Source organism: Pseudonaja textilis, chromosome 13 (assembly GCF_049901715.1).
Source record: "Pseudonaja textilis isolate UNSWEBS1 chromosome 13, rPseTex1.2, whole genome shotgun sequence".
In the NCBI taxonomy this organism is placed as follows: Eukaryota; Metazoa; Chordata; class Lepidosauria; order Squamata; family Elapidae; genus Pseudonaja; species Pseudonaja textilis.
Window position 1 is genome coordinate 12,946,364 of NC_142002.1, and position 24,731 is coordinate 12,971,094.

General features: G+C 41.5%; 2 protein-coding genes across 5 annotated transcripts in view; one reads left to right on the forward strand and one right to left on the reverse strand.

Annotated features, from left to right (window-relative positions):
• USP8 (ubiquitin specific peptidase 8) overlaps nt 1–10,395 on the forward strand; it is a 31,243-nt gene extending 20,848 nt beyond the window's left edge. For all 3 annotated transcript variants that reach the window (XM_026709861.2, XM_087941402.1, XM_026709859.2), the window contains 11 exons: nt 17–161; nt 1,426–1,652; nt 3,150–3,737; nt 4,898–4,978; nt 5,144–5,403; nt 5,877–6,089; nt 6,278–6,488; nt 7,169–7,405; nt 8,101–8,243; nt 8,549–8,681; nt 9,725–10,395. In XM_026709861.2, coding sequence (XP_026565646.1) covers nt 17–161; nt 1,426–1,652; nt 3,150–3,737; nt 4,898–4,978; nt 5,144–5,403; nt 5,877–6,089; nt 6,278–6,488; nt 7,169–7,405; nt 8,101–8,243; nt 8,549–8,681; nt 9,725–9,910 — 2,424 coding nt within the window. In that variant the 3' untranslated portion in view covers nt 9,911–10,395. The remainder of the gene's footprint in view (nt 1–16; nt 162–1,425; nt 1,653–3,149; nt 3,738–4,897; nt 4,979–5,143; nt 5,404–5,876; nt 6,090–6,277; nt 6,489–7,168; nt 7,406–8,100; nt 8,244–8,548; nt 8,682–9,724) is intronic.
• Nucleotides 10,396–11,583: 1,188 nt separating this feature from the next.
• Nucleotides 11,584–24,635, reverse strand: USP50 (ubiquitin specific peptidase 50). 2 transcript variants are annotated; one of them, XM_087941406.1, is made up of 7 exons: nt 24,552–24,635; nt 22,869–23,069; nt 21,507–21,702; nt 19,925–20,131; nt 18,314–18,456; nt 17,433–17,565; nt 11,584–12,006 (listed from the first exon to the last, which is right to left on the reverse strand). In XM_087941406.1, the coding sequence occupies exons 1-7, from the start codon at nt 24,593–24,595 to the stop codon at nt 11,815–11,817; spliced, it is 1,116 nt and encodes a 371-aa protein (XP_087797532.1). In that variant the 5' UTR covers nt 24,596–24,635; the 3' UTR covers nt 11,584–11,814. The 2 variants fall into 2 exon arrangements, with proteins under 2 accessions (XP_087797532.1, XP_026565752.2); XM_026709967.2 differs by lacking the exon at nt 24,552–24,635 and adding an exon at nt 24,131–24,198.
• Nucleotides 24,636–24,731: the final 96 nt, after the last annotated feature.

Genomic DNA, 24,731 nt, shown 5'->3' on the forward strand with positions numbered 1-24,731 from the left:
TGCCTTTTGTTTCCAGTGGGAAAGTAAAGCTGTGCTACGGAATGAGCCCTTGGTCCTAGACGGAGGTTACGAGAACTGGCTGCTTTGCTATCCTCAGTATACAACCAACGCCAAAGTGGCTGTGCCTCAGCGTGGCCAGAAGGAGAACATTTCTGTCTCTTGTAAGTAGACAAGGCTTTCCCCCACTCCCTCATCTGGGAGATTTTGAATCAGTTCTGCAATTCCGAAGACAATTACAGATGGTCCTCGACTTACAGGGAATGTAGTTCAGCTATATTGGGTTTCGTATGTTGTGGGAATTCAGCTGCCGAAGTTGGGAAGCTGCAATTTAGGGTTCTGCGTGTTGTGTAGAACTGTCATGCCCCTGTCAGAATCTGACTGGGAAGAGGAAGCCGAGCAGCTGACAGGAAGTGGGAGTGTGGCTTCATTGGCTGTGGAAGAAACTAAGGAAGGGCACAGTCTGGCTGGGCAGAGCAGAGGAAAGGTACAGCAAGGGAGAGGGAATTCGGAGGAAGACCCAGAGCCACCCCCTCTTCATCCTAGGGCACACAGGGAGGAATGGAGAAGGGAGCAACGTGAGTTGCATGGCTTACGGGGAAGGAAAGGGCCCTGATTCCCTTCATTAGCTGCAGCTGGGAACACAGTGTTTAAAAAGGGAAGCTGCTCATAGCAATGTTGTTGGGAACAAATCGTGAATTATCTGGTATCGTGGAGGCTTATCTGGGTTCCTGGCATCTTCCCAACAGTGTGTGTTTTGCTGTGCTTTCAAGTCTCCAATTCCTTCTCCTGCCCTGTCAAGTTAATTGCTGCAGCATGGTTTGTGTGGATTTTAATTTACAGTTTGTATGTACTTTGTTTTCGGACTGAATTTCCTCCACTTAAAGACTGTTCTTGGAAGAGTTTTTTTTCTCCAGCCAAAGGTAACCTGGACATTGGGGGCAAAGTTAGGGGTGTTAAAGGGACCTTTCTTGTTTATTTGACTTGTGCCACGCCCCAGGTCATCACAGGAAGCTGTTTGCCTTATGCCACAAATGATGGTTAAACTAAAATGCAGTTTAGAACAATATGGAGACCTTGCCTTGTGAATATTGGCCAGGTTCATGCAGATATGCCTGTGGCACATATATTACTTGGTGTGTGTGCTTGTTTGTATGTGTTTTTGACTCAAAGGGCTAGTCCTCTGCAGTTTTGTCAGTAAGATTTCAAAAGTGGTTTGATTTCTGCTTCCTAGGGCTGAGAAACAGAGTGGCTGGCCCAAAGTCACCTAAGTCTTTATGCCTAAAGCAGGACAAAAACTCACCGACTCCTTGTTTCGGGTCCAGGGCCTTAACCAGAATACCAAACTGGCCCTATATATAGCACATAAGAAGTCTTAAGCATATGCCTGTTAATACATAGCATCTTCCGTTTGTATATTTGTTTCAGTGGACTTTACTTACCCGTCGTTGGAAGAACCGGCTCCGGCTCCGGCTCCTCCACCGGTTGTCTATGTCAGGCCCTCCGTGGTAGAAGCACCTGAAAAACCGGACATCGCAAGCGAGCAGGAGAAGAAAATGGATGTATTTAGATCGCTAATTCCTAGCGGAACCATTGCTGCTGCACCGACTGGCATTCTTAGCCAGCCAATCTCGGCCATGAAGGTTATTCCTCAGGTGAGCTATATCCCTTTTCTGCAAGCAATGACCCACTGGTTTACACTGCCTCATAATAGCACAAATGTATACCTTTCTCATTCTCATAAGCCGAATGAGCATGAATTTTGTTTTGTTTTGTTTTTAAAAAAACTGGTAAATGTCAGTGGGAAAGCAAGAACGAGACATGTAAAAGCTCAAGAAGTTTCTTCGTTGCTGTCCGCCAGTAGGCCAAATCTTGCCAGGCTAAAGCACACTCCGCATCGCATGCGTAGGAGGAACTAGGGAGGATGGCTTCTGTACCGCTTCCTGCCCTAGCAAGGATTCGAGGCCGATGATTCTCTTTACTCCTCCTTCCCGTAAATTAGCACCAGGTTCCACCACAGTCAGAGAGGAAAGGATCCTTCAGTTAAGAGGGATGGCAAAGTAATGATCATGCAGGCAATTCTGAGCATTTGTAGCAACGAAGGTGGAAAAGATGGAGGGGTGGTATCCAAATACAGGTAGTTCTCAACTTACAATCACTCATTTAATGACGGTTTGAAGTTATAATGGCACTGAAAAAACTGGACTTATGGCCAGTTCTTACAGTTATGACCATTCCGGCATCCCCCCCACAGTCACATGATCAAACTTTGGGTGCTTGGCAACCAGTTACAATGGTTGCAGCATCCCAGGGTCCAGGATCTACCGTCCCTGTCCTATTGTTTCTTTTATATATTTTTTTATTTTTCTTACATGAATCCATGTATTCATAACTGTGTTTTTATTTATACCCATTATCTTGTAAGCAATCGACAAATATAAAAAAAATAAAAAATAAAATAAACCTTTCCAAACTTCTCAGGAAGCTTCTCACAAGCCAGAATCAACGAGGGCAGCCAGATTTACTTAACAACCGCATGATTCACTTAACTGTAGCAATTTACAGAACAAAGGTGCGGTTCACTTAGCCACTGCCTTGTTTAACAACAGAAAATCTGGCCGTAAGTTGAGAATTGCTTGTAGGTCCTGAAGGTATGCAGTTTGTACTCTTACCTTCTAATGAACTTATTGTCGGGATGATGGCAGTTACCCCCAATTAAATCATGAGTCTCGAGCCAAACTTCCAAAACTTCAAAAGGATTTATTGGGCGTTAACATGTCCAGCACTGCCTGGGTGTAGCCGACTCTGAGTCACATCCTTCATTGTCACCCTTGACCCTGGTTTTCCCCTACCCCTCTGGGTGTATCCTAATTCATATTCTCCAATGGGACACATCCATAGCCAAGAGTCATCGATTATGCTCTCCAGTTAGAATTGTGCGGGGCAGAAACTTCAGTCACCTAGCTACTATCTTTGAAAACATTTATGGAATGCAGTTTTGGTTTACAAGCTGCCGCACTACTTATATTGTATTTTGGGTTTGCCTTTCTTTTAAAAAACTCTGACCAAACTCTTATTTTTCAAAAACTATGAAGCAGAAGGGAGAGAAGCTAGCAAGCAAACCGCTCCTTTCATTTTCTTTTTGAATCCAGGTTGATCGTAGCAAAAAACCCTCAGCAAAAATTCCCGAGGACCAAAAGGCAAAGGCCGAAAGCCCAGCGAAGGTGAAGCCACTAACTTCCAACGGGAAGCTAGTTCCGGATCGCTCCACAAAGCCGTCGCTGGATACGAAGCCCAGCCTAACGGACGAAGAGAGGAGCCCCGGGCACGTGAGGAAGGCGACGGCGGCAGGAAAAAACGAGGGAGAAAAAGAAGAGGCAGAAGAGCTGAGAGAGGCCCAGAGACGGGAAAGAGCAGAAAAGAGAGCCAGCGAGGACCACGGAGACTGGGAAGGCCGAGAAAATCTCCAGAGGTTTAAAGAAGACCAAGAGAAGAAAGAGAAAGAACAGCCCGCCAAAGGGGTCGACCGGAAGCAAGATCTGGAGAAAGTCCCCAGAGATTCGGCTGAGGTGAAAAAGAAAAGTATGGCTGGGAACGAAAGCCCTGAGATGAGGAAAGCCGACCTGGACAAAAATACGGCCGGAGAAAAGGAGAAAATTGTCTGGACCCCCGAAACACAGAAGCGCAGATTTGATGAGGAATCCCAAGGGCCTCTGAGGGGGGATTTTGGCTTGAACAAGGTGAGCGGCCCGGCTGTCACCTGAGAGTGACAAGAAGCCTTGTGGAGGCTGTACAGAGATAAGATCCCACTATAAAACCCAATAAAACCCACCCACCCAGATAACAGTCGGACTCCATATCAGTGGTGGAATTCAAATTTTTTTTACTACCGGTTCTGTGGGCGTGGCTTGGTGGGCGTGGCAGGGGAAGGATACTGCAAAATCCCTATTCCCTCCCCACTCCACTAACCTGCTTTCCAGCTCCCTTCTCCTGTGCAGGGCAACCAAAGAAGACCCAGCCAATCAGCTGGGACTCGGGAGGCGGAGAATAGATGGGGGCGGGGCCAGTCAGAGGCGATATTGGCCAGTTCTCCGAACTACTCAAAATTTCCGCTACTGGTTTTCTAGAACCAGTCAGAACCTGCTGCATACCCACCTCTGCTCCATATCACGCTGGGGTTCCTCGCCCCTTTGACAGAACCAGGTGTCTCTGACATTATCCAGATTCTTTGCTGTAAAGGGCTGCAGATTCTGATTGTCATGGATCAGGGCTTTGTATAATTCTGAATATCCAAATCTAGCCTTCAGTTCAGCATTTTAAAGACCAGGTGGTAGAATCAGAGTTCAGATATCCCTCAATTATTGCCCTGAAAGTCATTCTTGCATTTCTTATATACCCAGTAAGATTTTTTTTTTAAATCGATGTAGGATCTATGAGGCAGATCAAGTTGGCCAGCAAGTCCAGCTCACTATTTCTTTTGTATTCCCATTGATAAAGCAGATTCCATGTTCTTACCTTGTCTTACAGAAATCATTTCTTACTGCAGATCAGGGGGGGGGGAGGGGGAAGCAGAGGAAAGCTCCTCACCTAGAGATCCATTCTTCTCCCAAACAAACAGTGCTTGCAACTGAGTGGCTCAAACGTATTTTGTATGCTGTTAGAGAGAACATTTAATACAAGGGTCCCCAAACTTGGCAACTTTAAGACTTGTGGACTTCAACTCCCAGAATTCTCCAGCCAGCATAGCTGGGAGTTGAAGTCCACAAGTCTTAAAGTTGCCAAGTTTGGAGACCTCTGGTTTAATATGTCAAAGTTATACCAGAGAAGTGACGCAGTATGTTATCTTGACAGGGTTTAATCTCTTTTTTGGGGGGGTGTTGGGGATGTGTTTTATTTTTAGTCCCAACGAGAACCATTAACCAGAGCCCGGAGTGAGGAGATGGGCAGGATTATCCCAGGGTTGCCCCATGGCTGGGCCAAGGTCAGTGCAACTTCTAAACGCAACATAGAACTTCTAAGTACCCCAAGTTGATTCCGTCCTAAATCTACATATTTTACTCCTTCAAATGAGCAGTTGTACAAATGTGGCTTAACTTCTTCCCCTTTTTATTTTTGTGCTGTTATCTTCTGGGTTTGCCTTTCGAAGTTTCTGGATACAGTCACCGGGACTTTTCGGTACTACCACTCGCCCACCAATTCAGTCCACATGTACCCACCGGAAATGACTCCCTCGGTTACTCCGCCCACTACTCCACCGACTCACAAGCCGAAGCCTCCGTCTGCCGATCTGCGGGACAGGGAACACTCCAAACTGAAGCGCTCGTACTCTTCCCCAGATATCACTCAGGCCATCCAAGAGGAAGAGAAGAAAATGATTCCCACTCCGACTGTTAATCGTGAGAATAAGTACGTTGCTTGATCCATTTCCTCTCAAGGTTTTCGCAGGATACACGATTATTCTGCAGTTGGTGGGATAAAAGAAGGAATAAAAGCATTTTCCTACTTGATCCTGACTGGAGTATGTAAGAATGAGTTTCCTGCATGGTTTTCTAAACTTTAAGACCATGTAGACTTCAACTCCCAAAATTCCCCAGCCAGGTATGCTCTGCGATGCTGGCTGGGGAATTCTGGGAGTTGAAATTCACAGGTCTTAAAGGTGCCAAGGTTGGATACCCCTGTTCTTAACGGAAACCCTTGACCGAGGGCATTTTAAAAACCTTTATCCTGATCCTTATTTCCCGATTTTATTTTATTTCATTTCTTTGTGACTTGATCACCTACCTACTTGGCACCACCTGACAACAAGCAAACGTCTGCTTTTAGAGATCTTTAACGGGAAAAGGCATTTGATCTAACTTTTTTTTCCTCTCCCTCTACAGGCCTGTGTGCTATCCCAAAACAGAAATTTCCAGGCTTTCGGCCTCACAGATCCGCCATCTGAATCCTGTGTTTGGTGGGATGGGACCTGCTCTGACTGGCCTTCGTAATTTGGGAAATACTTGCTATATGAATTCAGTGCTGCAGTGTTTGTGCAATACCCCGCACCTGGCTGATTATTTCAACAGGAACTTCTATCACGAAGATATCAACCGGTAATTTCGGCTTCTCCTGAACTCCCATCGGACTGCAAACATGGTTGCAATGAATTATTTCCTTAGTGGCATGATTACCCATAAGTAATTGTCTTAAATTAGTAAGTGGCTGTTTGCAGATCCCTCTGCCGCCCCCCCCCCTTTCCACTCATGCTCATTTTTGGAAATGTCAATCATTCACTTTGCAGGTCTAACTTTTTGGGGTACAAAGGAGAAGTAGCTGAGGAGTTTGGCATCATAATGAAAGCTCTGTGGACCGGGCAGTACAGATACATCAGCCCCAAAGACTTCAAAATCACCATTGGGAAGATCAACGAACAGTTTGCTGGGTACAGTCAGCAAGATTCTCAAGAATTACTCTTGTTCTTAATGGACGGCCTTCACGAAGACTTAAATAAAGTAGGTTTCCATTTTTAAATATTTCCCACTGGAGTGCTATACAACACTAGAAGAAGAAGAAGAAGGAAAGGAGAAGGGGCTTCATTCCGTCCTTCTTAGAAAAAAGTTTTTTGTTTTGTTTTTTTTAAAGAGGCAAGTGTCATCCAGTGCAGAAAATAAACCAAGTTGAAAATAGGAAGTTTCTGTGGTTTCACAAGAGCAATAAAAAACAGGAAAACTTCCCATGTTGTTCCAAGGGTGTTTTTTCAAGAGCAAATGGACTTTCTGGTTTTTCTTCTTTAGCTCTTTTTCTGGATGAGAAGCGAAACGTCTTTAAAGAAGAACTAAGAAAGTCCAGTTGCCTCTTGAAAAAGCACCTTTGGGACAACCATGGCCTGGATGACTGGAAATCTATAGACATCCTCCATGTTGGCTGGTGAATTCTGGGAGTTGAAGTCCACAGGTCTTAAATGTTGCCTGACAACACCCTGGTTTGAAAGAAGAAGGCGAAAATAATTATCAAAGACTGTGGATTGTGTTTTTAGAACCAAGTATCTATCTCCATCTCCGTCTTTCCATAATAAACACATGATGAGAATCATAAAAAATAATAAACGATGAATGTTACTGCTTCCTATCCAAAACATGCCTCCCGATGCTTCAAGTGGGCACTGATAACTCTTCGTTTTCCAATGTTCCAGGCGGACAATCGAAAACGCTACAAAGAGGAAAATAATGATCACCTGGATGACTTCAGAGCAGCTGATCTTGCCTGGCACAAGCACAAACAGCTGAACGAATCGATTATCGTGGCCCTCTTTCAAGGCCAGTTCAAATCCACAGTGCAGTGTCTCACGTGTCACAAAAAATCACGGACTTTTGAGGCTTTCATGTATTTATCGTTGCCGCTGGCCTCCACCAGCAAGTGCAGCCTGCAGGTGGGTTTGAACCATGGGAAGATTCTTAACCTTTCCAGATCATTCTTTTGTTAAGGCAGCAAGATGCTTCTCTCTACATTGCTGTGTCTTTAAACAAAACGGGGAAAGTGTTCTGCCAGTGACGGGGAAAATAAACCACCATTCACAAGACTGACAGTTTCATGCATGTAGTTTCTCCTCTTACCTACCAGGGCCGCAACAGCCATTTTGTTCTGCCCTGACACATCAAAAATAGCAAAGGCGGGAAATGCATCTCTTCCCACCGCCGGGAGGTTAATTCCCAAACAAGCTTTTAATGGCGGAGGTTATCTTTCTTTTTTAATAGTCCTTGTTTTACTCTATACAGTTATCCATCGGATTTCTGAGATTTCACTGCATGTCCTAATCCAGTATATTATCCTAGTATTAAGGGCTAGGGCTTTAACAAGAGGGAGAAAAATATGAGCCATGGGGTGCCATACTGTGATGGCTAAAGTTTGTGTAGGACCTTGAACAATTGATCTGAGTCCGAGTAGTGAAGAATTACAACCACGTGTGGCGTTAGATGGAACTGGATGAGAAATGAGTGAGTTTGCCATTTTCATTCCTGAAAAATTGCTGGCTGTTGGAATTTTCATACTTTATCTTAAACTCAAGAAATTAGTTATTGTTCTTCTCTTTGAAATTCACCTGAGGTGTTTTTGTTTTTCCTCCAGGAATGCCTCAGATTATTTTCCAAAGAAGAAAAGCTGACAGATAACAATCGGTTTTATTGTAGCCATTGCAAAACCCGAAGAGATTCCCTGAAAAAATTAGAAATATGGAAGTTGCCACCGGTCCTTTTAGTACATTTGAAAAGGTAAAGCTGGGTGTCTGTCTCTATATCAGTGGTGTCTCCAATTATTAAATGTGTCTGGAGTCACCTTTGGGAAGAGGGGGAGCTGTATAAATTTGATTAATGAATAAATCAATAAATATTGATAGTATAAGTTTTATTATGTCTATTTAAAAGAGATAGTACACTGCCATTGTAGATACGGAAATGTTATATATAACAAAGAAAATTGCATAATAAAAAACAACAACAATAAAAATAAATAATTATTGATTACTTTTGGTAGACCCAGGATTGCCTAACGCTTATTTCCTGTTGCTCATGGTTAGGTTTTCATACGATGGGAGGTGGAAACAGAAGCTTCAAACATCTGTTGATTTCCCCTTGGAGAACCTTGACCTGTCACAATACGTCATTGGCCCCAAGAGTACTTTGAAGAGATATAACCTGTTTTCAGTATCTGTAAGTAACAGCCTTTTGAATGTTTGGTTGGTGATGGCGCAGTATTGCAGGCAAACTCTGCCTGCAGTCTGGAGTTCAATCCGGACAGGACTCAAGGTTGACTCAGCTTTTCCATCCTTCTAACGTCAGTAAAATGAGGATCCAGATTGTTGGAGCAATATGCTGACTGTAAATTGTTTGGAAGCCATGTTTTACTTAGAAGCTTCAAGAACATCACTAAGTCATGTCCAACTTTGGGCAGCCCCATGGGGCCACAGCATGCCAGGTCCCCGTCCTCCACTATCTCCTGGAGTTTGCCCAAACTCACGTTCACTGCATCGATGACACTATCTAACCATTTCCTCCTCTGCCATCTCCTTTTGCTTTTCATCTTTCCCATCTTCAGGGTCTTTTCCGATCAGTCCTCTCTTCTCATTTGGTGGCCAAAGTATTTTGAGCTTCAAGACCAGTCAGGGTTGATGTCCTTTAGGGTTGACTGATTTTATCCCCTCCAAGTCCAAAAGGGCTCTCAAGGGTCTTCTTCAACGCCACCATTTGAAAACATCCATAGTTGGGGCGCTGAGCCTTCCGTGTGGTGCAACTCTCACCGCCATACATCACTCCTGGGAAAACCGTAGCATGGACTCTACAGGCCTTTTGAATGCTCTTGGCTAATTAGTTAATAAACAGACTCCCTTGTGTTCATGTATGTTTATCAGTAATTTTGGCAGTGGTTTGTTCTCCAAGTTTGTTTCAATTTTGTTTCTGTACGTTTCGTTACCAGACTAGGTAAAACCATCAGTAGGATTTCCTTGTCCCGTTCTCCTTAATTTATAAATGTCTTGACAAGAAAATCCTGCTGCTGATGTTACCTAGCCTGGTAATGAAACGTTCAGTAACTAAATTGGAACAAACTTGGACAACAAACCACTACCAAAATCTAAAACCCGATCTACAACTGTTTTCTATTATTTCAAATTTATCCGGAATTTCTATTCCTAGACTTTTTCCCACATGCAGTTTCCACATGAAACTCTTGATCCTAATTTTTGTTTCCTCCACAGAACCATTATGGAGGGCTGGACGGTGGACACTACACAGCTTACTGCAAGAGTGCTGCCAAGCAGCGATGGTATAAATTTGATGATCACGAAGTGTCCGACATTTCTGCATCCTCAGTGAAGTCTTCAGCTGCTTATATTCTCTTTTATACATCTTACGAACAACGGGCTGCAGATGTAGCCACTTAAAGGAAGGACTGAAAGATACGGGCTGCAGATGTAGCCACTGAAAGGAAGGACCAGGGTATGCAATAGTTGGTTGATAAATTACTGAGCTGAGACCAATGTAGAGTTGCCTGAAGAAGGGCTGCAGCAGTTCCTTATCCAAAAATGTATTTTAGTGCTAGTGCTGAAAATTAAATTATTAACTCTGCTGCTTCGTATGGAATAATATGTTTCAAATCGACTTATTTGTAGCTACGCTTGAAAATTATAAATCTTGCTTAGTCCTTTGAAAAGTGTTTAAAAAGTTGGATTCGAGATATCCTAAAATTCAAAGCGTATCTTTCTTTCCTCTTTCCCACGTTTATGGCCTTTTCACACTAACCTTAAAGCTTGATTCTACTGTGAATACCTTAGTCAGAGATAAAGATTGGAATGTACGTGTACATACCGATTGCAGAATTGCACATCCAACATGTATATAATAAAGAAATCCAATCCTTTGACAAGAACTGCTGAGAAAGAGAGATGGTTGTTTTGTCAAACTAGGTTTCTATATGTCTTATCTCCGCACTTTACAATGTACTCTGGAAGACCGAAGCATTACATAATTTTTAATATATGTCTTGAATCTGTGTCTTTTCTTTTTTAAACAACAACAAAAAATCTTATGTGATTATTTCAAATTGCATTGGCCTGACTGCTATTCCTTGCTTTGTAGTTTAATGTAGATTATTTCAGGAAGGGTAGACTAGATCAGTGGTCACCAACTAGTGGGCCAGGGACCACTGGTGGTCCATGAGAAAATTTTGGTGGTCCGCAGAGAAATGTCACCCCCAAAGCACACCACCCTAAGTGATTAATCCAGTCTGTGCGGGAACACAAGATTGCGCCGCCCACATGGCCTGCGGGAATACAAGGCTTGCATTGCAAACAACATGAGGTAGTGAGGGGAGGGGGGAAAGGGTGGAGGGGGGAAGTTGGCCCACGCGCCCCATGAGCCTTGCTTGGCCACTGGGCTGCTTCTTTCCTCTTCTTTCTTTCTTCTGCTTTTGGCTGCACGCAAGAAAAGCAGCCAAAGTCTTTCTTTCTCTCCCCCAAACTCTGCCAGAAATGAGTCTTTGGGACCCTGCAAGGCCTCCTGCTCCAAGAGGCTGAGCCAGTGCGACAAGTCTCACAAAGACTCATTTCTGGCAGAGTTTGAGGGAGAAAAAGAAAGACTTCTGCTGCTTTCCTTGCATGAAGCCAAAAGTCTCCCCCCTCTCTGAGTATGGAGCTGGCGACATATCCTGCGATCCCAAATAAAGAACGATCGATCGGCAGGAAAACGGGATGGGGAATTTTCCTGCAGACTTTTGGGGGGATTTTCCCAGGGTCTCTGGTCCGTGGGATTTTGGTCCAAAAGATTGGCGACCCCTGGACTAGATGAGAGCAAATGCTAAGCCCAAAATTGTTGAATATTGTGTTTAAAGCAGCATGAATTTTGGAACAGGGGACCCCTTTCATAACTAACGTTTACTCCGGGAACGCTTTTGAGAGGAGGTGGTGGTTGAGATTTATTAAATAGTACACTTTTTTTTAGTCAGAAGACTGCCAAACTTATGAGCTTCACTGGGTAATGTATAATCCATTCAGAATTATAATCAGGAAGAGAAGGAAGCATCCAGTTCTTGGTGGACGCTGCAATAATAAACACTCAACTCTGTCCAAGAAGAGTTTATTTAACTGCAGGTGTCGTGTCACATTCTGCGTAAGGCTTGCCGAGTAGCGTTCTTTTCACTGAAAGAAAGTGGCTTGGAAGGGCCAGCTTCTACGTCACTCCATCAGTTCAATCCAAAGACACAAGGGGGGAAAAAATGCAGTTGTTCCTGAACAACAACCAAAGTGTGGGCCAATTCAATGTGACCCCTGGAACCTACTAATTGGTTCTCCTAGACATTCTGGTTCTTTACGGGTGCAGAGAAAGCTTGACTGCTATAAAACAGAAGATAAGCGGCAGATGTTTGCACAGAGGATTCTGGGATCTCGTTGATCTGGGAATCGTCAAAGTTGTACCAGTTTTGGCTGAGAGTATGTCTGCAGAATGCAGTATAATGGCCACCATCCAGATCTCCAAAATGGTTCTGCAAATAGCAACACATTTTAAGTTTACCAAGAAAGTACTTCATACAAGCCACTCGTGACAGCATATGGGCCTCATATCCTAGTTTGATAATCACTCTAATTTTTGGAGGGAGGTGGCTCTGAGAATCAATAACAAAGTGGAGGTTTGTTTCTGACTCCCAATCCTAACAGCGTCCATTCTTCAATATATACAGGTAGTCCTCAACAACAGTTCATTTGGTGACCATTCAAAATACAATCATTGTCATTTTAATGACCCCATAATCCCTTGCGGGATGGAGTTTGGGCAACCGAATGGTGCTAGCTGAGTGTTTTAATGGCCAGATGCCCTTCCCGTCACCAATGTGGAGTTTTGTTCAGTAGATACATTCTCATTGTGCCCAGAGAGAGAAATAGCTATCTGCCTCTACCTACGATTGAACTCACAGATTCCTGATTGGGAGACAAGAGCTCCACCTCAAGGCCACCGTATCACTCATCATTCAAAGATACAATGGCACTGAAAAAAGCAACTTATGACCCTTTTTCACAGTTACGACCTTTGCAGTGTCCCCATGATCATGTGATCAAAATTCAGATGCTTGACAGCCAATTCAAAACACTTATGATGGTTGCAGTGTCCCAGGGTCATGTGATCCCCCCCCCTTTTTTTTGCAACTTTCTGACAAACTGTTCTGACCCAACCCGGTTCCCAAAGAGCAAACACAGACAAAGGCAGCAGCCCCCACCTTTTGAGGTTTAATAACGAATTCTGTTCCTTTACATATCAAAGGCTGCTTTCCACTAATTAGCTCTGACAAGAAAGAGCCTTGCCAAGTTGTTTGTCAATGATGCCCAAAACACAGAGATAAGAACTAATTTACAAGATTCTCCAAATGTACTAAGATGTCCACCAGTTGAACTTAAGAGCTTCTTTGCTGTCTGCAAGGAACGCTTTTCCAAACCTGGCTTTTATCTTCTTGAGGGAGGGGCCATTACCTTGCAGCCTTACTCCCGAGTCTCCTGTGCTGTTGTAACTGCTATTTTCTGTGAGCAGCCCTGCGTGCACGCGCATTTGGCACAGGCTCCTCAGGAACCTCCTCATCACTGCTGCCAGCGCCCATAATCTCTGAAGGCAGCAGTCCACTCCCTGAAGGTCCTGGCCCTTCATCGGAGTCCTCGCTCTCCTCAGCCATCTGCACCTGCTACCGACTAACCACAACATGAGCCCAAGTCGATGGGGAAGCCCGATTCACTTAACAACCAGGTCACTAATTTATCAACTGCAGTGATTCACTGAACAACTGTGGCAAGAAAGGTCATAAAGCTCACTTAACAAGTGTCTCACTCAATTATGGTTGTAAGTCGACCTGCATATGTTAGTTGGGCAGTAAGATTGCACACACCCTAATTCAAAACCAAATTTAAGATTAACGACAGTACCCCTTGAACCATTATGGAGGTCAAGCTTCATCCAGCTCTTTGTAGGAGGCAGTGGTGGGATTCAAAATTCTGTGGGTGTGGCATGACTTGGTGGGCGTGGCTTGGTGGGCATGGTAGGGGAAGGATACTGCAAAATCCCCCATTCCCTCCCCACTCCACTAACCTGATTTCCAGCTCTGTTCTCCTGTGCAGGGCAACCAAACAAGACTCAGCTAATCAGCTGGGGCTTGGGAGGCGGAGAATGGATGGGGGCGGGGCCAGTCAGAGGTGGCATTTGCCGGTTCTCCCAACTACTCAAAATTTCCACTAGCGGTTCTCCAGAACTGGTCAGAACCGGCTGAATACCACCTCTGGTAGGATGGATGAATGTGCAAAGGTTTTTTCTTTCTCATGAAACAGAGTCACGTTGCCTATGAATTTTGTCACATGTGCTGAGTTGTGAAGATGGGTTTCCCCCCTATTTTATTTTTGTTTACTGAATTGTAAATACTGTGCGAGCAGTACAGTAAACCCAAAAGTGACTTTTTAAAAGAATGTCTTTACTTCATTGAAAAGCATATCTGGTAAAGCCATCCATGTGTATGGATTGGAATATTGCTGTCCCCTCTAATAATATGTCTATTTTAGGCACATATGTTTCTTTCCATTCCCACCCATCCAGCCACTTCTATTTTTTTTCTCCAATAAGAGAGATATCCTGAACGAAAACTGATTGTAAACATCTTGGGAGAGTTAAGTTCATCTGCATCCTACAGCTGTATTGTCTTCTTTTTATAATATCTCCCAGGTTTTTTCTTGGTTGCGTCAATTGGCAAAACTTGCTGAAAATCTTACTCATCACAATAGCATCACATGTTCATCCTTTCTAGTTACAGAGTAAAATAATTTTACTGAACTCCATTTTCTTACTGTCTATTCCAGGCATCTTCAAACTTGACAACTTTAAGACTTGTGGATCTCGGGAGCCTCCTCGCTGACGGACTGTAGATCGCAACTCTCTGCGGCTATGGTCCGTGCTTTTTCGTTGGAGAGCCCCAGTCATTATGATTAGGGGCTGAAGCTGCCTTGGAGGGGTGGCGGAGTAAGGGGAAGTTGCAAGCCAGGGTGAGGGGAGCCGCAGCTCCCCTCCTGGACTTGGTCTTTTTCCCCCCGAAGACGACTGCAGCGGTGGTTTAAAATGGCCACCCCGAAGAGGAGGACTCAGCTGGGTTAAGATTTGTGCAGGAGGGAAGAAAGAGGTGGATAACATCTGAACCGGAACAACTGGGCAATACAACTAAACAAAAGTACCCCGGGATTAAGGTAACATGATTTTTTTAAGAAAAGAAAAGTGAGCAGAGAAATTACAAAGGGACAGGAAAAAAAATAAGAAAATATTTTTGACAGCTAAGCGTGGCTTTGAACCGGGAAAGGAAGAAGCTGTAACTAAAGATTTAACTAAATTGGACTAAAATATTTTGGGGCTAAACAGGCATAAAATAAAGCTGGACTTAAGATTGTCAAAAAAATAATAATAATAAAGTTTACAAATTGGAGACTGGACTGTGCTGGAATATTGAGGTTCGAAAAACCCTAAACAAAAAATAGGGGAAAAGGGTGAAGACTTTGTATAATGGAGAGTGCCACTTTTTGACAAAAACTTGAGCTCAAACAAAAGGAAAAACATCCTGTTTCTGAATGAACTTGTGTGGATATAATATTAAAGAAATATTGAAACAAAGTAAGAAACTTAGAAAGTGAAAGCAGAACCAGAATAAAGAAAAAAGCAAGGAAAGACTGACTGTGGAATTGATTGATGTTTTTGGTATAGACCCTCGGCTGGAATAACTGAGAACTTTAGAAAATTGAAAGAAGAAAGAAGAAAAGTAAAAGTGGTTTTTTTGTGGACTTTAATGATCATAAAATACAAGAGTGTGTAATGATGATATCTCTTCTGGAATTAAAAATGTAACTTAAAAATATGAGAGAATTACTACAGGAAAGAGGCGAATCATTTTGCTCTGTGTTAGAAAAATGGAAATGGCGATTGAAGAACAAGAAGAAAGAGCTTCAGAGGAGGAGGAGTCGACTCAAGGAGAAGACATCTTAAATAGACAATTAACACAAAGAACGCTACAAAGAAGTGGGGAAAGAAGGAAGGTTAAAAAGTTGAGACTTAAGAAGGCAATCAAAGGGAATACCTGTGAAATCGGGAAAGGCAGAAAGACCCAGAAGAAAAGGGGAAAGGAAGATATTAAGAAAGAGAGGGATATAAACTGGAATGAGAAAAGATATGGGGAAAAGAGGGGGAGGAGAAGCAGTAAGAAACAGGTGCATGAAATAAAGAAATACAGAAATAGTAAAATGTTGAAAAGAAATTGTTTTTTCAGAGATAATGGTTGATGAATTAAAAACAGGATTCTGCAGGGTGACAAGGGGTAATAAGAATATTTCTGCAAAGAAGAGAGAATTAGAAGTCTTTAAGGAAGTATGATATTTAATTGAAAAGAAGTGTTAAGGATGTTAAGATTTTAATGATTATTAATGATAGAACTGAATTGGAATGAAATGAGGGTTCATAATTACTTATATTTATAATCCTTTTAAAAAAAGAATATAGTGTGTATTATAAGAATGTACCAAGCAGATTTCGATTGGAAGTTATGTATTATGTATTATATTGAAGGTCATAACCTTAAGGTATATATATTGAAGTTTAAATAAGAGTTGAATGGATGTAATTAAAAGATATAAAGGTGTCATACTCCATTTAGTAACTACAGGAGAAAATTTGTTTAATGAGAAAAGATAATATGAAATTGAAACAGAACAGACAAAAGTATAAATATAATGATTTGAATTGAGATGAGATAATCAAAATAAAATGGAGAAAATTTAAAGAAGGAAAAAACTATATAGAAAATGTAGAATAGTATAAGATATGGAATAGAATACAAAAAGGAGCATGAAATTGAGTTTTGTATCTGTATAAAGAAGTTCAACCCGGGACCATGCTATTTTCAAAAAAGATGTTTTACTTGTATTTTGTATGTGTGAAAACCCAAATAAAACGTTATTTTAAAAAAAGAACATTTCTGCAATTAAAAATATTTAGAAAATAGGGTAATATAGATACTGATAACTTCTATTAAAAATTAAGGGGGGAAAATATGCTGCGGAATCCAAATGAAAAGATGTAATGATTATTATTGTAACTTCTTAAAAATAATGGTTTATTGGGAATCAAGATGAGGGAATAAAGGTATATTTTGACCATTGAGGTGTCACACTCAAAGCAGTAAAAGGGGGGAAACCTATACTTGGTTTTTTTTTCTTTAGTGTTAAAATTTGTATTAATCTAGAATTTATAAAAAGAATGTGTAATGGAAAGGAAATATGACAGACTAAAGAACCAGCTAAATTAATAAGTTAATATAGACTATTAAAAGCAAGGAGAGACATTGGTAACCTTTTTATTATTATTATCATTATTATTATTAGGCAAACACATATTGTTTATCTATTTTTAAAATAAATATTAAAGGATTATATTTGAAATAATTGAAAAGAAACAAAAAGATGTTTCGATTGAGATTAATGAAAGAGGCTACAATTAATGTGTTTGTTTCTCTCCTTACTGAAAATTTGGAATGGAAAAGGTAATAATAGAATTAAGTATGCATATATGTATAATCGCTGTCATATTGGTATGTAAAGGTGATGACCCGGAAATATGTTGTCCACTAAAAAGAGATTTTTGTTTTTATGTGAAAAACTTAATAAAATTTGTTTAAAAAGAAGACTTGTGGACCTCAACTCCCAGAATTCTTCCTCTAATCATGTTAACTCAGGAATTCTGGGAGTTGAAGTCAACAAGTCTTAAACTTGCCAAGTTTGAAGACCCTTGGTCTATTCATTCATTCCTATCCCATTTTTTATTATTCTTTAGGAAGTGAACATTCTTGCATACAGATAGCTGAAATGTTATCCTGGAAGAATTCTAGAATCATCTATTATCACTTACCACTATAGCAAATAAGTTGTATTTGGGGTTTTTCCGAAAAAGTGGATATATATAAGGAGACAAATCCAGGTTATTTAAAGGATAGTAGATGTCAGTTTTAAGTTTCTTTTTGTAACTGCCTTGACAATCAAATCTGGAAAGAAAGTGTGATCTTTATCAATAGTACAATAGAGATGGTTTTTGAGTCATCTTGGAATATTGTTTAGAGTCAAATTTATAATAAGTAAGAGACCAGACTAGCATCTAGTTCTGTTTTAAACCTATTTCATATCTGAGTGCACAAAATAAATTAAGAAAAAAAAACACTGGGTATATGAACATGAGGAGTTTGAATCATTGTCTCTGTCAGAAATGGAAGCAGCTCCTAACCTCTCAAATAAAATACAGTGTGAGCGAGAAATCAAGATAGCCGCTCCATCTCTGGAGGTTTTAAAGAAGAGATTGGACAACCATTTGTCTGAAATGGTATAGGCCAGGGGTCTTCAAACTTGACAGCTTTAAGACTTGTGGACTTCAACTCCCAGAATTCCTTCTCCAGTCATGTTAGCTCAGGAATTCCAGGAGTTGAAGTCCACAAGTCTTAAACTTGCCAAGTCTGAAGACCCTTGGTATAGGGTCTCCTACTTGACCAGTGGGTTAGACTAGAAGACCTCCAGGGTCCCTTCCAATTCTGTTAAGTGCAGAAATCTCCCCTTCATCTGGTTTTATTTTAAAACTGATTTGTTGAGATTCAATTTCTGTTCTGGTTCAATTGTCAACACCTCCCTAACTAGTCAAACTCTGCCCCTGAAACGACACCCTCCTTTCCAGCATCTGTAAGCAATTTATGACAGGAGAATGGATGTTGTGCAAGTCAACCCACGAAGACAAATAGGCCTAACCTCTTCAAGTGAAAGATGACCATTTTGGGTGACTTGGCTATGCTGGCTTTCACTGCCGCATCTGTTTTTATCCCACAGCAGGAACAGTTGATCTGGTTGTTCCAGGTCAAGACGTCCTGCTGAAAGAAGCAATCAAGGCATTCCTGAAGAAGAAAAAGAAGAAGAAGTTTGGGAAAGAGACATAATTAATTATGGGGATTACGTGCTTGCAATGAAATCCTACACTGATTATCTTCGAAAGGTTGCATGACATTCAACGTTTAACACCACAAGCAGGCTTTTTTTTTCCTTTCTAGTCAGTGGACATAGCTGAACTCTGGCAAGGCTCTCATCATTCCAACTGATTGGCTAACTGGTGGCCATGATGGACTCGCCCCATCATAAAACACCCCTCTGTTGGCATTGTGTTTGGCCCCAGACAGTGCCCCAGGTTAGCCTCTTCTTTTGTTCTGGACACACAAGCACCTATTAGAACAAAGCTCCAGTGTGCTCGCTCCTCCCACCATTTTTATTTTCTAAGCATGCCCCGTGCAAAGTCCAGGACTGATCTTGCAAATAAATATGAGGTGAAATGGAAGATGGTTTTATGTTTTTATGTTTTGTTTGCATATGTTTGTTTTAAAAAATAAAAACTTTAATAAAAAAAATATGAGGTGAAAGTTCGGTGTTTGGGCACACCGTGCTACTTTCTCCGTTTAATTTTTTTAAAAAAATATCAGTCATGAGTAACACACAAGTTGTTGATGGGTATCATTTTGTTTTCATAGAAATAAAGTATTGCACATGCAGAGATATGCAGGATAGGAAACCTAGTTAGATCTCTTGGGTTACATCAACATCATCACTTCTTGGGCTCAGATTATAAATGGGAGAATTTATATATTGTCCTTCCCTTCCCCTTTTCTTTACACTTTACCATTTCCTTTTTCCTTTCCTCTTCCCTTCCCTTTTCTTTCCTTTCCCTTTCTTTTTCTTTTCCTTCCCTTTTTTCTATCCTCTTCCCTTCCCTTCTTCCCCTCCCTTCCCTGCTGTTCCAATCACTCTTGACCAGTGGTGGGATTCAAATTTTTTTGCTACCAGTTCTGTGGCCATGGCTTGGTGGACGTGGCATGGCATGGATTGATGGGCGAAGCTTGGCAGGCATGGCTTGGCTTGGTGGGTGTGGCAGGGGAAGGTTACTGCAAAATCTCCATCCCCTCCCCACCCCACTAACCTGCTTTCCAGCTCCGTTCTCCTGCGCAGGGCAACCGAAGAAGATCCAGCCGATCAGCTGGGACTCAATGGGAGGTGGAGAATAGATGGGGCTGGCGGGGCCAGTCAGAGGTGGGATTTGCCGGTTCTCCGGACTACTTAAAATTTCTGCTACTGGTTCTATAGAACCGGTCAGAACCGGCTGAACAGCACCTCTCTCGACTTTGAACAGAATACACACCTGATCTTCATAGATCAGATTAAAAGAGTAATTTTAAAAATGAATCAAGTAAGAACAATAATGTGACATACAAAACACCTGCACTACACTAATCCATTAGATTACAACATATGGGATCTGTTAAAAAAAAAAACCCAGCTGCATAGGGACGGTTTTCATCCCTTGAGAAAAGCTGATACCTCGAGGGAGCATTCCGATTCATAAGGTATCGGTAGAGAGAGCACAGTGAAGATCTCCGTTTTGTAAGTAGTGGTTTGACATTCCAAACACATGATATCATAGCTAAGATGTCCTTCAAAAAGTCGGGTGATAATGGAGCATTCGCTAAGGCAAGTCCTGGATTCCCAAGTGGTCGATGAGCTTCCTTGATTTTTTTTCTTATTTGTCTATGGAAGAGAAAAAGGATATGGGAAAGTCGGACAATTTCCATCAGGCACGGAAGACCAGGTCAACCCGTGAAGGTTCAATTAAACCAATTAACGGGAATGTCTGTGGAGATTCTCAGTCTTCCAGGTCATGGTTGTCCCAAAGGTGCTTTTTCAAGAGGCAACTGGACATAAATCCTTCCATTCCCCACCGTCCAGTCAGAGCTGAAGACACTTCTTGGATGAGAAGCGAAACGTCTTCAAAGAAAAAACAGAAAGTTCAGTTTCCTCTTGAAAAAGCACCTTTGGGATATGCACAGGAATCTTCTCAACTAATAGTTAGCTAGATAAGGGCCAATGGAAATCTAGAGGGGTTGGACTTTGTTCGCTTGTAGAGATTCTAGGCTGATCCCTCTTTTAACTCTGACCGTAGCTTCTGCTATTTCTTCTATAATTTCTTAGTTGCTACTGTACCAATCCAAAGCTAAACATGTTATGTTTTCATCCCCAAATGGGATAATAATATATTTCAGATTCACCATTATAATTTCACAATGACTTCTGCTAAAAGCCATGGACTACGAGTGGGGAAACCTGAGTTCTAAGCCTGCATTAGGCAAGGAAGCCAACTGGGGGGCTCTGGGCCAGTCACTCTCTCAGCCCCAGGAAGAAGGCAATGGCAAATCACTTCCAAAAATGCTTCCTAGAAAAAACCAACAACCCAGGAGTCAAAAACTGATTTTGAACAAACCCAAACCACCCAATGTGTTAAATATACATATATTGACACCCACAACATGAAATGTGAAATGCCCTACAGATTAAGAGAAAAAATGACATCACCATTTCCTACCAAGAAGGATTAAAATCTTCATTTGTAAATACGTTAGGAACAGGTTCAAAACATGGCATGGCCTATACTTCAGTAGATAGTTTAGACCTCCAACACATGGCTGTGAAAGATATATTTTCTGGCATGGTTTTCCTTTTCTTTTTTTCCTTTGTTTGGTTCTTTAAACATAATTCCAAATCACAATATTACATGGGGAAGCCCTGAGCATGTAATATCAGCATGCACAAATTATGTACAGACACAATTTCAGCATATATGTACAAAATCAGATAAAACTGTACTTTAGGGTGCCTTTGAACTGTGGCTGAAACCAAGATCGAAAACATACTTTCATCGGCTCAACTCGTGAGTCAGCAAAACAGGACTTGTTGAGAAACAGAAATTAAAATAGGAGAGTAAAAAGAATTTGATATCCAGTGTTAATTATACCTCACTATGCTGAACAGCATTCTACAGCTAGTCAGAAACTTTTTCCCAGCCAGGTATAGTGCATAATCCTTCCTTCAATGCCACCTAACTCCATAAATGATGGACACTCTTTACCTTTTTGAGAGCTTCATGCAGTTCATTCAAGACATATATCAGAAACTCTTGAGCATCTTGCTGGGTTTTCTTGATGAAAGCAGGGTATCGTTCACCAATGACCAACCTAAAAACCTCCGGAGAGACGCAGTCAAAATCCCCAAGCCACATATCATTCATTAGATAGGCAAAGGCTGTTGCAATCTCTCCATTCTCCCTTAGAGAAGAGGTAGCATATAGAAAAACATGAGAAGATTATTCACGTCCCGTTGGATCAAATCTTGGCTCATCTACACTAGCAGTAGGTCCCCATTGGGCCAACTACCTACTCAAGGAAGCCTATTGGCCTCTCAGCTAATGGCCTCCCACTGCCATCAAGGCTGAAAGCCACGTTGAAGAAGCAGATCAAGCAACGCAAGAGCGCTGGAAGGATTATGCATTCACAGGCTCTGCAAATCAGGCTTAGACCTCAACCGCTTCAAGCAGTGGTCAATTTCTATATTTTCTTTCCTGAATTTCTTTTTTTTTGTAAAAAATTAATATGTCTTCATTTACTTGGCATTACCAATTTGAGCATCACTCTTTTCTAGCCTTCTTACACATCATATTGTAATTTTCACTTATGCTGTAGGGCAGAGGTCTCCAAACTTGGCAACTTTAAGACTTGTGCACTTCAACTCCCAGAATTCTCCAGCCAGCAGAGCTGGGAGTTGACCTTCACAAGTCTTAAAGTTGCTAAATTTGGGGACCCCTGCTGTAGGGGGACAGAAGTTGTCTTTCCTACATGGTTGAATTTTGAAATAGTATGAAATAGCAATTAACTTGCGCATTAGCCTGGACTTCCTGGAACAGAGATGGATTCCTCTGTCACTATTGAAATCATATATGTTAAATATCTTTATAGGTCGAGAACCAATGTGACAATTATAAAAACTGCTTCCTTCTCTTAAATCCACGTGCCAAACAAAGAAATCTTACTCGATTTTTAATTAAATTCCCCCTGAAGTCTCCCTCTCTCTTTAGAACCACTTTCCTTATATCCCTTCAAAGGAGAGTTTAGAAATCTCAGTCCAAAGCTTGTTTGACATATGGTCCACACATTCATATTTTCATTTTCATTGTACACCTGTTGTGCATTGACAATAAATGTTTGATCTGATATCAAAAGAGTATGATTAAAACATCTCAAGGACAGCAATTTCAAACAGGTGATACAGTCATTTAAAAAAAAACCCCAGAAATGCCTAAAACAAAACCCTGAGACTTGTGAATTAGTTCCTATGGAACTTTGTGGCTTCCAGAAAAAAAGAAATTATCTTTAGCCTAATATTAAAGAGCAATTTCCTAACGACCATTTTTGCATATACAAAGCCATCCACTTACTTGTCTAACGAGGCTATATATTTTCCAGAGAGGAAATATTCCACCAACGGGGATACGCTGCAAAGGCACTGAATTACAGCGTTCATATAACATGTGTTGCCTAAATTACGCAGGCCGGTAAGTCCTTGGTATTGTGGGTTTGTGTCATCTCTGGATACATCCATAGACTCCTCCGAAGTCTGCCAGGGGAAGGCACCCTTGCTGTGTTTCCAAAGCCAAACAATTGTCAAATAAGTTTTGAGTCCCAGCATGAACAAAAATATTTATTTACAAGAGTTTCCATTCCAATTTCTATAAATTAATGAGTTTCCTAGATAGCCAAACAATTGTCAAACAAGTTTTGGCATTGGCTTGAGTCCTAACATGAATAAAATCTTCTATTTACAGGAGTTTTTCTTCCCGTTTGTATAAATTGACCAGTGTCCGAAACAAGGGACTGAATATAGGATAAGGAAGTTGTTCAGTTGATACAATAAGCACATGAGAATTAAAGGAACCACTTGGTGCTGAAGTCAAACATGTTCAAAGCTGTGTTCAAACCAAACTAGGATTATCATCATGGGGGGGGGACTTCCAGTTCTCATCCACACAGGGGAAAAATAACATATATAACAAACATTAACAGGCCTTCCCTGGATCATATCAACCCACAAACTGTACAGTAGACATTGCCTAATAATGCTAGTTTGCCTGCCTGTATTTTAATTTTCCTACCACACTGTATTGTTAAAACACTTTCAGTTCAGCTTCACGGTTTATGGGAAATAGTGCAAAATCTGTCCAATTTATGTAATCTAGGAGTAAAGATCAGAACAAGAGTTGGAAAGGACCTTGGAGGTCTTCTAGTCCAACTCTCTGCTCAAGCAGCAGACCCTATAACCATTCCGGCTGTCCAATCTCTCCTCGAAAACCTCACGTTGGAGCACCTACAACTTCTGGAAGGAAGCCTTTCACTGATTAATTCTTCTGTCAGAAAATTTCTCCATAATTCTTCGCTAGATCTTTCCTTGATAAGTTTCCATCTTGTCCTGCCTTCAGGTGCTTTGGAGAATAGAATGACCCCCTTTTCTCTGTGACAGCCCCTCAACTATTGGAAGACTGCTATCATGTCACTCCTAGTCCTTCTCTTCATTAAACTAGATGTACCCTACTCCTGCAGTCCAGCTCCCCAAATAAACCAAAGGTAAGATTTCTCTATACCCTTCCCTTCCCCTCCTAGTGGCCAGATAGTAATTAACTAAAAACAAAACAAAATCACTCACAGAAGATAATATATATTGAATTCTTCTGGCATATTTGTTGACCTGGAAGCCATCAGCTGGCTTGCAAGGAGACAAAGCAATGCTTGAATTCAAGTTTATGGGGAGCCAGTTTACCACCTCCTCTTCATTTTGATGCTTGGTTTTGGGGTTTGCTGGTGCAATCAGATGGTTTCATCTTACTCGCAACTGAGGAGGGCTTCCCCCAAATATAAGGGCTCGTCCCTTTGGCTATATGCACTTCTTCCTGGTGTTTCAATATGGATTCTTCTGGCATCATAAATATACTCTACCTTGTTGCTAGGCGATGCCATTGGGATATTTCTAACAAAATACAAGACACAGTGATTCCGGAATCCTAATTCACAATTCTAGTCAATTGCTTTCCAAAGCAATTGCTGGATTTATCTCCCACACAGCATACCTCAACCACAGACACATTGGTTCCACGGGCCCCAAAAGCTTCATCGATACGGCTCTCTCCTTCCGGCAACTTCTTCTAAATAGTGTTCTCCTTAAGCAGGTGTTTACCTTACTTTGGGCTTTATAGCAAGCAAGAACTTTAGCAAACAATATGGACTTTCAGCCACACCTTGTTCTTCAA

Excerpts from the sequence above, each read along its gene's own strand:
- USP50 (XM_026709967.2), bottom strand. The coding sequence starts at position 24,183 with ATGGCTTCCAGGTCAACAAATATGCCAGAAGAATTCAATATATATTAT. Across the intron at positions 23,070-24,130 it reads TTCAATATATATTATCTTCT|CAAGGGTGCCTTCCCCTGGC; the intron begins GTGAGTGATTTT and ends TTGGAAACACAG. Across the intron at positions 20,132-21,506 it reads TGCATGAAGCTCTCAAAAAG|ACAAATAAGAAAAAAAATCA; the intron begins GTAAAGAGTGTC and ends TCTCTTCCATAG.